The 14,001-nt window shown below is 34.2% G+C and overlaps 1 protein-coding gene across 1 annotated transcript in view; it reads left to right on the forward strand.

Moving 5' to 3' along the window:
- Window positions 1–14,001, forward strand: part of Slco4c1 (solute carrier organic anion transporter family member 4C1) — a 58,293-nt gene that overhangs the window by 21,482 nt on the left and 22,810 nt on the right. The window contains exons 3-5 of the mRNA XM_046460386.2: window positions 8,413–8,595; window positions 10,860–10,956; window positions 13,447–13,568. Of these exons, the coding sequence (XP_046316342.1) occupies window positions 8,413–8,595; window positions 10,860–10,956; window positions 13,447–13,568 (402 nt within the window). The remainder of the gene's footprint in view (window positions 1–8,412; window positions 8,596–10,859; window positions 10,957–13,446; window positions 13,569–14,001) is intronic.

The raw sequence follows: 14,001 nt of genomic DNA on the forward strand, positions 1-14,001 counted from the left end.
CTTTAATTTCATTAGTACATTGTTTAGTTTATGATTTCTACATATTTGTTTTCAGTTTGATCTGTTGTATTCTGACAATTTCAATTTTATTTTGCATTTCTGTATAATTTTTAAAATGTTACTGTAGTATTTAGATCATATAAATTCTGAAAATTTCAGGCTTTAATTTATATATTATAAACTACCACTGCTACTATACAAACTTAGTTTTTTGGGAGTATAGGAGTCATAGTTTGTTCATCTTTCCAGTAACTGAAATAGCTGTGGCTCATATTAGCTATTCTGTAAGTGTTTAATAATTAGAATTAGCACCCAGGGCCTTTTTGCTATGAAATCCAAATTAATCTTATATTTTCATAGTAACCCTTCCTTTTCAAAAATTAATTTAAGACCTATAGAATGGACCTTGTAATGCATATTCTTCTTTTGCTCATTCAGAGCCTGGAGAGAGAGAAACTAAATGACCACACTATGCGTTAGAGGCAAAGTTGGTCCAATTATTCAAATATAAATATAATAATTCTAAGTCCTATGAACAAAAACCTGATCTAAATCTACATAATGGAGTTTCACAACCCTCTGTCAGATTCCCAAGTCTAAGTCAGTCCATGGACTCAGAATTCATTATTCATGGGAAAACAGATCTGTTTGGAGGACTTTACAACAGGGCCAGGAGTATGTAATATGTCTGTTCTAAATCCGTCTTGGATGGGCTAGAAGCCTTACAGCAGAATGTTGACAGGGAAGGGAAGTACTGATCCACCAGCTGGCAGAATTTGTGAACTAAGAGCTGTTATGGTTAGAAGGGCTAAGTACCAGTCCCCAAATAAGATGTTTAGCCTGAAGTAGTACTTTATCCTTAAGGGAATTAAAGAGTTTTGTGACACCATCAAAGATCTGAAACAGTGGTAGAGTGCTCACCTAGCATGTGCAAGACGCTGGGTTCCATCCTCAGCACCACATAAAAACAAACAAATAAATAAATAAATAAAATGAAGGTTTAAAAAAAAAAAGATCTGAAAGACTTAGAAGTAGTTATTCCTAACAATATTCCCTTTTTTTTCTACACAATTTCTAGTGCAAATGAAAGGTAAAGTAATGGAGCATGACATAGATCATTGTAAACATAGTCTGGTGGTGACACTAACCACAGTTGGTGCTATCTCTGAAGGAAACCAAAACAGTTTTAGATACTTAATATGTAGCTATTTACATTATAGATGTTTTCTTTGACTACTGCAAAGAATATTAGGGTGGCCCACTTTCACTCAAAGAGTTAGATTATATTATTATTATCTTATCTCAGTACTATAAGAATCATCTTGATCTCTGTCTGGAGAAGTGGTTCTCAACTGGGGCAATTTTCCATGTCAGGAAACATTTTTGATTATTATAGCTGAGAAGGAGGATGCTTCTGGCATTTGGTAGGAAGAGACCAGAGACATTCATAAACCCCATACCACAGGAGAATTCTCCACCACAAAGAATAAGGTGGTCTCAAATGGCAGTAGTGCTAAGGCTATAACTATGGTCTAGAGGTACCATGATCATTTTATCATTCCACAGAACACCATGCTGGGTTTTACATTGATGGAATGAAGCTTGTTAGGTATGAAGAAATGAAAAGTATTTTAGATGCCTTAGAAAAACATATGCATGCCAGAGGAAAGGAGATAAACCACAAATCCTTTAGAGGCCTACCGTAGCAGTAGTAGTTTGGCAGCCTGGGCCATGTCATATTACCTGTTGTGCTTCTTGCGCATAAGGAAACATAGTACTTGGTGCACCTTTTGGAGTATTGGAGGCATCCATGACCTCGTTTGTGCACATACATCTGCCCATTTACTAGATAATGCATGAAGCTGCCAAAGTTTAGTAGGAAGTGAAGCAAAGCAAGTTCTGCACCAGGTACAGGCAGTGTTTATAGCAGAGAGGATGTAGGAAGCTTCTGGAGAGTCTCCATAGGGAAATCATAGGGATATCAAGATTTTATAGTAAGACTATAGTGTCTCCTGCCTACAACTGTTCTTCATTTGAAAAGCAGATCTTGAATTCTGCCTAGATACTAGTAGGTCAGACTTAAATATGCTTACCTTCACCATGTGACCTGTACTTCCCATTATGAAGTATGTGCTTTCTGTCAAACAAAGCATAAATTAGATGCACGACATAGCATTCATTGTTAAATGAAATGACAGAAGTAGTTATGGAAATCATAAGCATCTATGTGAGCAATCAGCTCACATAAAACTGTCCTATTTGCTTTTAGTGTCTTGCATTTCCCATTTGAAAATGGAGAAAGGTCATCATTACAGAAATTAACCAAGCCTTACTACGAAAACTTAGGTGTCCTCACTGTAAAGACCTCACAGAGATTTCCCCATGACTGGCAGGCAGAGGAGGAAGTGTAGCTTGCTTTACAGAGTTTGCAAGCTTTCTGGCACCCAACAAAAGTAGCTGTGAATAACAGCCCAGTCATGTTCTACAAAGCAATGATAAACACAAATTCACTTAGATAAAGGGAAAGAAGGCCTTACCTTTAAGATTATTTTAGTAATTTACAAATAATTGAAAACTATAACTTAAAAAATCTGGCTTTCACATAGTGACTGCTACTGCTCACCAAGCAGTGCTTATAAGCTCCCTTGGGCACCAAAAGTACCCATAAATTTCATACTAACTTCAGAAGATTTCTCTGTCTTTGTAAAACCCCCAATCTTTCCTTTCTTCCTTGGACATACCAGAGGCTACCCTGGCCTGTGCATGTGTGTCATGCAAGAAAAAGGAAGAGGTGTGTGTATGTGCTTGATAGTTACTTAAATAACTTGAGATGGAAATTGAAAACATTTCTATAATAATTTCTATCAAGATAAAATGACAAACATTTTTGAGATAATTATTAACAGTCAATCTGCTTATCTAAAATACAGAACCTTAGGCTAACTGGATATTAAAAGAACAACAAAAAAATGCTGAAAAAAAAAGGCAAGAAATATAATACCGTCTATTCAAACTCTTAGGTCATGGATTCATTCATCTGTACTCATTGATTGTTTCGATGCACGCTATATCCCTTATTAGTTTCTAGGAGGGAGCACACAAACTACTCATTCACCATTGTCAACTCTGAAATCATTTAGAAGTGCTTCTAATGTGTGACATACTGTGTACTGCTGATATTATCTGCAAAGTATCTCAAGCCCCAGTGCCTATGGTTTGGAGTCTCTTCAAAGTCTTGCCTATGCTGTATCTTGGGGATGACTCATTAGGTCATATTTCCTTAGTACCCAGTTATGAAAAATTAATTTACATTCATATTTTTAGATTTTACTATCATTTCCTAAATCTTATATTTGCATATTTTGTTCCACAGCTTTAGTTCTCTTTCTCAGATACTTCGATTATATGTATACATGATCCCCATTGGCTAGCTTATGTATTAATTTTTTAATCACTCTTTTAATTACTTTTCTCATTTCTATTCAGTGTGTCTATTGCTCTATTTTCTTAGTCCCTTTACATTGGATCTCTTTACATTGTATCTTCATTTCTATGGAGTTTTATTTTTTTTTTCTTTTAGATTTCCTGCCAATGCATATTTCATCTTTTTTTAAAAAATTTTGTTTCTGCTTCGCTTTCTTCTTTCACATAAACAATTGCTTTGTTTCAATATGAAATTTATGTTTAAAAATTTTCCTTTGCTCCATGAAAATATTTTGGGGCTAATGCCCTAACATTAATTTAATTTAGTTTTAATTCTTCTATTTATTTTTCTTCTCAGATGTTTCTTTCTAATGAATTGGTCATTACATTTGCAAAGTTTTGAAATGGCTAACGGAACGTAGAAAGACACTTCTTTTGGCCTAATGTTAATTTAATATAATTATGCTGCTGGTTTTTCTTATAACATCTTTCTAAGAGGCTGCAGTAGCTGTTTTTTGAAAATTATTTCATTGACTCAGTTCCTGTTAGGCCCCCAGAGATGGTGAGTAATCAGGCTGTCATCCCAGGCAGGTGGGCTGTGCTGGTAAAGGCTACCTGCTTTTCAATTCCCACAAAGAGGGCAGAGCTGCCTGTGAGAGTCTTTGTGTAAACTCCTCCCACTCACACTCCTTAAAGAATCAAAACTGCTTTGCTGCTCCCTGGCTCATTTCCTGTTACAGACAAAGGATATGAGTTTAGACTTGGGAGTATTGCTGATCCTCACCTGCAGGAAGAACATTTTCCTTTCTGCTGTTTTAGATGTTTTAGATGCCACCAGCCATCTTTGTCCTGTGGAAGAAGGACCCTTCCCTGAGCCCAGTGCTCAAGAGGGCCCCACACCTTGCAAACATTGACATTCAAAGATCTTTTATTTTTCAAATTTTATAAGAAAGGTTTGAAAGACTGGTAACAGGGTTAGTGAAAAAGGCTGTAAAGGAGATGCAGAAATGAGCTGAGCTTCCCAGGAAGGAAGGTGCTCTTGTGACTGGGGGGAGGGGGTGACCAAATATAACAATCCAGCAGGTTTTTCTACCCTGTAGGGCCTTGTCTGGGAAATAGAGAGTGGGGACAGGGGAAGAAAATTACACTTTCCTGGAAGAGAGAAAGTGAGGCCGCAGGAAAGGTTGCCAGCTCAATCTACCTGATGCAGGTAATTAAAGTGAGTGAGTTCTCTGTAAAACCTTGCCTCTTCAATCCAACCTGGGAGACTCAGGCAGCTCCTAGAAATTCTCTCAGAAAAGGGACTGGGGGAGTGGAATTCCACTGCCCTGAAGCAGCATCCATCCTTCCCTACCCCTGGCTACAGGATGGGCCAAAGGGAAAGAGATTTCTTCAGCTTCCAGGTGTTTAGGGCAAATGCTTGGGAACAAGGCTGTGGGTTTCTGGGTCTATGTGGGATTAAGGGTTGGGCTGAGCTTGATATTTAACTTATAAATATTCTGACATATGGTATATGGATTTTGTTCTTTTGCTGCAGACTCTGCAAATATTATAGGAAGGACCTGCCACTGGATTCTCTATTAAGTGAAATTCTAATCTGTGATTTTAATGGCAACCCTATTCGGAATTCATAAACAACATAGGGACTCCACCTTGTGGTGTGTTGTCAAATAACATGCCTCTTTTTTGTTTGTTTGTTTCAATTTAGATTTTTTAAAATTTACATAGTACTTTACATAAGTATGGGGGACAGTGTTATAATTCACATGCAGACAGTGTGTCATGATAAAGTCAGTACATTAGTATTTCTATGTTCTGTTAGCCATTTCAAAATTTTGCGATTAGTATTTCTATGCTCTTCCACATTTGTCATTTCTTTTTATTTGGAGCCTTTAAACTCCTTTCTTGAGGGTCTTTATAATCTTTATAGTAGGTTGTTGTCGTAAACTAATAATGTCCCTACTGTAACCGAAAGCTTAGTTCTTGGTCCTGATGTCAATCCAATGAGAACACAGCTTTGAGAAAAAGGAAAAGGAAGTTTATTGCTTTGGTATCAAAGGAGAAACACACTGGGACACCTGTGGCAGAGGCTGTGATTCTTCTGCAGGAACTGAGGTGATTCAAAGGCTACATTCCAAGTGTTCTCTGTTGGAGCTGTGATTGACTTGTTAATTTGGGTGATAGTCATTTCTGAGATCTTCTGGTTCCATCCTCAGTCTGGTTTACTTTGTTCCTTGGGTAGGTGTGTGGTCAAGGGCAGGTAAATCTGCCTAAGATGGGGAAGAAGAGTAATCCTATTTCCCCTGAGGTTAGGAAGGAAGAGAGACTGAAGAGGGGCAGAGAAAAAAAAAAGAGAGAGAGAAAGAAAAATGCCCATGTAAAAAAATAAGTTGCAGTGGAAGAGCAGTAAAGGCTATATTCAAAACATAAAGTGGTCCTTTGTTATACTACTGCTCTGTGAAACACCAGAATTGGTTCTTCTATCTACCTGTATTTCGGTAGCTATTATCCAATTCCTCCCTATTAAGCAATGTTGAGAGTGTTTTCAAAACTGATTTTCCATTGAAAGTCAAAATCGTAGGTTCAAATAGTTTCCTCAACAGTATACAAAGAGTAGTTGAATCCATTTTATAAAATGATATTATAACAGTCCAATTTAATAAAGTATTTTGTATTTGCTTCTGAAGTTCTTCAGGTCCACATTCAACTCTGAATGGAGGATTCCTTGGAAGATTGACTGTACTCTAGCAATTTTTTTTTTCAAACAAGATTTATTCTATGAGGTTTAAGATGTTTAAGGTTTAAAACACTTGTTTTTGTCTTTATATCTGAAAGAGTTTGAGTATAAAGTTTGTGCATCATGTTATCTTTTATTTAATACATTTTTGGCATTCCTTCGTTCTTTTGTTGGATTAAGTACACACTTACTGGGTTTTTATTTGTTTTGATATAGTGGCACTTTACCACTGAGCCACATACCCAGTCCTTTTTATTTTGTGACAGGTCTCACTGAGTTCTTGAGGCTAGCCTGAGGCTAGCCTCAGCCTTCCAAATTTCTGGGATTTTTAGGCATACACCATCATGCCTGCCAAACATACTGATTTTTATCTCCCTCTGCATAAATAACTTTACCTTTGTGTCTTGTTTTTCAAAATGCTATTTCTTTACCTTCTAAAATCCAGTGAATTTGCAAGGGAATATCTTGGTTTCAAAAATCCTGCATCACATTTCACTCAGACATTCTATGTCTTTTTAAATTATAGATTAGTCTTCATTTATTTCAGGGAAGTTTCCTTATTTTACCCTGGAAGATGTATACATGTATATGTATGTATGTATATGTGTGTGTGTGTGTGTGTGTGTGTGTGTATATATATATATATATATATATATATAATATTTCTAGATGATTAGGTATTTCTTTGCATTTTTTGAATCCTTATATATAATATTCTCTCACATTTATAAATTGTGGTATTTTAATTTTTCTTTAATATTCTTCATGTTTGCATCTTCTCTCCTTATAATTCTCTTAATCTTTATTTCCTTTTGATCATTCCAGTGTGATCCTCATTTCTGATAGTTTTATTGTTTTATTTTCATGTCTTTTCTCAATTTTATCAGCCCATATATATTCTTTCCATATCAGCATGCTTCCATGTTTTAATTCTCAACATTAAGAGGTGATTTTCATTATTATTTTTTAAGTATCATAATGTGATTTTATTTATTTTTATTTTTTAAAAAATTTATTTATTATTCTAAATTGTTATACATGAGAGCAGAATACATTTTGATTCATAGTACACAAATGGAACACAATTTTTCTTTTCTCTGGTTGTACACAAACTAGACTTCATATATGTACCTAGGGTAATGATGTCCATTTCATTCCACCATCTTTCCTTCCCCATCCCCCCTTCCTTCCCTTTCCTACCCTTTGCACTATTCAAAGTTCCTCCATTCCTCCCATGTTCTCTCTCCTTACCCCCCTTATGGATCAACATCCATTTATCAGAGAAAACATTGAGTCTTTGGTTTTTTTGGAATTGGCTTATTTCACTTAGCATGATATTCTCTAGTTCCATTCATTTACCTGCAGATGCCACGATTTTATTCTCTTTTAATGATGAGTTATATTTCATTGTGTATATATGCCACAGTTTCTTTATCCATTCATCTACTGAAGGGCATCTATGTAGGTTCCACAATTTAGCTATTATAAATTGTGCTGCTATAAACATTGATGTGGCTGCATCACTGTAGTATGATGTTTTAAAATCCTTTGGATATAAACCGACGCGTGGGATAGCTGGGTCAAAGAAACAAATAACCAAGTAACCAAAAAAACAAATAACCCAGTCAATAAATGGGCTAAGGAACTGAAAAGACACTTCTCAGAAGAAGATACATGATCAGGCAGCAAATATAGGAAAAAATGTTCAACATCTCTAACAATTAGAGAAATGGAAATCAAAACTGCTCAAAATTTCATCTTGCTCCAGTCAAAATATCAGTTATTAAGAATACAAGCAACAATAAATGTTGGTGAGGATGTTGGATAAAAGGCACACTTTTACATTTCTGGTAGGACTTCAAATTGGTGCAACCAATCTGGAAAGCAGTATGGAGGTTCATGATGTGATAATTTAGAAACTATATTCTTATGATATTTTTATGGAGAATTCTGTCATACAATTTGCTTTTCTTTTTTGGTTGTTATTTATCTTTCAGTGAGGTGAATTAGCTCTTTGTAAGATGTTTGCAGTAGGTTTCATTACTTAACAGAAACTTTCATTTGGGGCTGTAAAATGGGTTGCAACCAGCAGAGAGACTGATACCATCCAACTTTAGAAAGTAAAAATATAATCAAAGTGAAGTGATTGAAAAAAAAAGTAAGGACTATGTTAAGCAAAAATCATTTGTACGCTAGATATTTACTTGATGAATTTCTGTAAATTCACTTTTTTTTTTTTTTTTTTACTAAAGATACTTGCTCAACAACAAGGAATAGCACCAGTTGTACCTCATCCAACTCTTCGCTTTCTAACTACTTGTATGTCTTCATCTTGGGGCAACTGTTGCTGGGGACTGGAGGGACCCCTCTCTACACCCTGGGAACAGCCTTTATTGATGATTCTGTGCCCACTCACAAGTCTTCTCTCTATATAGGTAGGTTTAACCTCTAATATAATCATCCCCTGATCATTTTGTCCTATTGTTTACTTTATGAGTATTCTTGATCTTTGTCAAAAGGCAAAGAAACGGTTCTCATTTTATAACTAAAGCATAACAGGCTTGGTAAAAAGTTATTTGTAATGTGATAGGCATTTCCATTAGGTAAATGCAATATTTCCTTTATTTAACTATTCACTGCTACAACCAGATGATTAATAAAATGCATAATGATTTTTGCTTATATCCTCCTCTGGGCATGCTAACCTTCCTGGATGGAAAGAACCACTGGAGAAGCCTTTTGTCTGGGTTGCCTAAATCCTGGGGAACTTACACAGGGTGTGGCAATTGTGACTGGTTATATCAACGTTAACTTGAATAGACTCCACAAAAAACAAAAAAACAAAAACCAGAGGGTGTATAGAAACTCTTAAATTTTCATTTTAGATTAACACTTTTATATGAGTCCTTTTTTTCCCCTTTGTGAACTAATTCTAGGTAAAATTCCTTCCCTAAAGTCTAGAGCTAACCAGACTATGCAAGGTGCTTCATCTAATTATTGCCTGATTAATTTTTTAAAAATATTTATATTTTAGGTGTAGATGGACACAACATAATGCCTTTATTTTTTTATGTGGTGCTGAGGATCTAAGCCGGGTCCTGCTCATGCTAGGCGAGCACTCTACCTCTTAGCCACAATCCCAGCCCCAACCTGATTAATTTTTATATGAGTTTTTCTCTTTATTGTTTTTTATTCTATCATAGGAAACTCATTGCTGTAGTACTGAAAGTCAGTATGTATGGAGTGGCCCTGACAGACTACTAACTCTACCTGGGCACATCCTTTAATTTTTTTTTCCTTTTTTTTTTTTTTGCCTCCAGTGCTGGCAGTTGAAGCTGGGGGCTTTGTACAGTTAGATAACCATTTTACCACTGATCCATATGCCCAGATCTGGGTACATCTGTAATATGGAAACTTCTATAGCAACTGTATGCTTTACAAAAGTTTTAAGATGTCCTTACAAAATTGTTGGTTTAACTGAATTGGAAATCATTTCTTTAAAAGATCACCACTAAGCTAGGCATAGTGGTGCATGCCTGTAATCCCAGCAGCTCTGGAGGCTGAGACAGGAGGATCATGAGTTCAAAGCCAGCCTCAGCAAAGGTGAGGCGCTAAGCAACTCAGTGAGACCCTGTCTCTAAATAAAATACAAAATAGGGCTGGGGATGTGAGTTAGTGGTTGAGCACCCCTGAGTTCAATCCCTAGTACCAAAACAAACAAACAAGATCACCACCAAAAAGAATTTATAAATTACCGATTTCTAGCATTTTTAAGCATGCCCTTTTATTCATAAAGTATTTTTGAGTATGAATTCTTTATATGTGCACAACTACTTATGAATTATATAGTTTAATTTTTCTACTAAAGTAATTTTTACTTTTTAAAACACAGCTATATTATAAATTAAGAAAGTTGACAGATAGATAAAAATTATGTTTTCAGATCATCTTCCATGAGCTTCATTTTGGAGACTTGATTTAGTACATTAGTCATTTTTGCCATTGAGATGTACTTAGTTTAGGTAAAAACTAAGTTTCCTGTTCTTTTTTTTTGTATAAGAATGAAAAACCCAGCAGTCGTCTGTACGTTTGTAATACAGTTAATTTTTTTTTATACACAGGAAAATGTTAAATATATAATAGACACAAATAAGTTCAATTAAATCTTGCCTATAGTTAAAATGGAAAGTGTCTAAAAACAAGAGGTTTAAATGAATATCTATTAAGAAATGGAATTAACGGCAGATAGAAGTTTCAAAATCTTTTGTATGGCAAGTTAAATACTCTCCAAGTGGGTGCAAAGTGAGGAGACTTCTTGTTTCACATTGTTTTATTTCCTGAGATTGTAAACACTAATTATCATTCTTAGTACAGAATAATAGTAGATGTGCTACTCATGCTAACCAGTGAACGTAATCTAACTTTCCATGGAGTTGCAATTGTTTTGCCTTGTTGTAATTATTACAGTTAGACAGATTTTCTACTGACATACATTTTAGATTCCTTAACATAATTATTGATAAAATGATACCATCAAATAGTATATTTATTGATTTTTTTTTTGTAATTTTGAAGTAGACCTCCTTACTTATATTTTTCTATAGCAAAATATTTGTCTTTTTTCACTGTTGTTAGAGATGTAAACAAAGTTGTACATTTGGCTATTTCCAATGTCTGTTTTTTTTTTTTTTCTTTCTAGGAATCGGCTATTCTATGTCAATCTTAGGCCCAGCCATTGGCTATGTTTTGGGAGGACAACTGTTAACCATGTACATTGATGTTGCTATGGGAGAAAGGCAAGGCAATATCTATTTTTCTTTCATTTGAGTCTATTTGATTTCAATATACTAACATCATAATTTTCACAGTACTTATTCAATATGTCATGGGATTTTTAAGCCACAAAACTGACCATATACAACTTTTATATGATATCTTATTCTGGCTACATTGCTTCATGAATAAATACCATACCATCTCTTAGTGTAATAATGTATTTATTCATAAATAAGGATATTTAATAGGGTTATGTGGTTAAATGTTTAGAAATACATTTTTTTCTAAGATTTCATGCATTGTTCAAAATCAACAATTCAATATAAAGTAGTCATGTTTTCTGTAGATTTAGTTGGGGACAGCTAGCCTGAAGTGTCTGATGGGGCTTTGATTCTCAGAATAAATTTTCTGGTAGCTCTGATAATGTCATACAGATTACAATTATAATTATAATGTCAGAGAGATCACTATTTTAATAACGTGGCAATATAGTAATAATGATATATAATATTTATCCTATACTATATTCCAGAGAGCAAATGTTTCCAATAAACATAACTTACATGTTTTCTTACTTAATTTTCCCAATAATCCTTTAAAGCAGCTGATACTTACAGGTTGGTAAGTAGCCACAACATTAATTGAAGTAGAACTTTTGATTGCAAAATCCACATTACCTGCCTTTACCTTTTCCTGAATAGACAAATTAATGACCTTTGCTGAGAATCTGTTTTTTCATTTTACCATTGGGAATCATAACTGCACAATCCTTTGCTTGATTATAAGCAATGAATAAGGAAATGTGGTCCTTCGTATGTGATTTTGTCCCCCTAGAGCTTTTAGTCTTAGTATGACCTTTTAGAGACTGTGACAAGATAAGTTAAAACAGAACAAAGAAAAAAATCCTCAAAATGGTTTAAAGATTTTGATGCAATACCTAGAATTCTGAAACTACTAGTGGAAATATAGGAAGAGTACTTCAGGATACAGAATAAGAAATGATTTTTTGGGTAGGACCCCAAAATTTCAGGAACAAAAGCAAACATTGACAAATTGGATTACATCAAATGAAAAAGCTTCTACACAGAAGAGGAAACAACAAAGAGACAACTCTACAGAATGGGAGAAAATGTTTGCTAGTTACCATTTGATTTAGGATTGTTAATATCCAGATTTTTTTTTTTTTAGAACACACAAATTTAACACAAGTTATTCAATTAAAGAATGGCAAGTGATCTGAGTTAGAATTGCTGTTATACAAATAATTTGGCAAGAATGTGGAGAAAAAAGGAAACTCTTATACACTGTGGTGAGAATTTAAATTTGTATAGCCACTATGGAAAATAGTATGGAGGTTCCTCAAAAATGAAAAATGGAACTTCCAAATGATCCAGGTATGCTACTTTGGGTGTACATAGAAAGGAAGTGAATAGAATAAATAAGAGATTTCTGCATACCCGCGTTTGTTACTGCTCTCTTCTCAATAGCCAAGATAGGGAATCAATCTAGGTACAGATGAGTGGACATCTGAAAATATTATACACACACACACACACACACACACACGTGTGTGTGTGTGTGTGTATATATATATATATATATATATATGACAGGATTAAATAAGAAAACATATATACACATATATTTATATGTGTTTATATATACATATATGTATTACATATATCAGAAATAAATACATATATATATTACATATATATCAGAAATACATATATATATATAATGTATATATATATATATATATATAATTATTCAACCATGAAGAAAAATAAAATTCTGTCACTTATAGCAAAATGAAAGGTATTGGTAATCCTTTGACAGATACTGGAAGAAAATTATCACATGCTCTCTCTTATATGAGGAAACTGAAAAAAAAAAAATCAACTTGAAAGTAGAACAGTGATTGTGAGGGACTTGAGATGAGTGCCAGAGGACAAGGGGAGTAAGTGTAAAGATGGGTGGGTGGATAGGATCAAGGTACACAGTATGCATGTGTGGAAATATTAGTGACTCCAAATCATTTTAGACGAGTTTATACTTAAGTAAATGCCAAATGTGAAGCCCTGAATGTGGGCTTTCAACGTAGGTCAGTGATTTTTTTTTGTGAGATATATTTAATTAATTTTAAATAATTATAATAATTTTAAGTAATTTTAACACAGTAGCGGGTAAAAACAGCCATGGTTTAATAAAGAATCCTCAGAAAATTCTATATATGTTTTCAAATATCCATCATACTTATTAACTGTTAAATATTTTAAAATTTTATGTCACATTTACTGTTTTAAAAAACTTTGTAAATAATTATTCTTTTAACTTATTAATGTCTGCTACCATTGTCTGATTATCAAAAAGGCATCAATAAAAATTTGGTTATTATGATAATATCATACTTGATTATCTTTAATTTTCGAGTCTATGATTATAACTGAGTTTTAATTAACAACATTGACTTGGCTTTTACCTCCTTTTTTTTTTTTTTTTTGGTTTAGCTCTGGTATCACTGAGGATGATCCACGATGGTTGGGGGCTTGGTGGATCGGATTTCTCATATCTTGCTTCATTGCTTGGTCTTTGATAGTACCTTTCTCTTGCTTCCCAAAACATTTACCAGGTAAAAAAGTTCTCTTTAAAACCAGAGTGTTTTTTTCCAATTCTAGCAATAATATAGTTTTTCTTTTTTTGGTACAGGAGATTGAAGCAGGACCCTGTCCATTGAGCTAAACCCCCAGTCCTTTTCTTTTGTGTATTGAGGCAGGATCTCACTAAGTTTTTTAGGGTCTCGCTAAATTGCTGAGGCTAGCTTTGAACTTGCCATCCTCCTACCTCTACTTCTAGAGTTGCTGGTTATAAGTGAAAGTCACTGGGCCCAGCCAGATGTTGTTTTCTATATGACTAATAAGACTGTACATTTGTCCTCTTTACTTTTGTATAGAATCTCAGTTGTGTGCATATGCAAACTTTTGAATACCTAACTTTATTTTAGACAATGTTTACTTGCAATTTTAATATGCATGTATTTCTCATTAAAAATATATGTATATATA

Source organism: Marmota monax, unplaced genomic scaffold (assembly GCF_021218885.2).
Source record: "Marmota monax isolate L192 unplaced genomic scaffold, Marmota_monax_Labrador192_F-V1.1 WCK01_AAM20220418_F8-fsc00006, whole genome shotgun sequence".
In the NCBI taxonomy this organism is placed as follows: Eukaryota; Metazoa; Chordata; class Mammalia; order Rodentia; family Sciuridae; genus Marmota; species Marmota monax.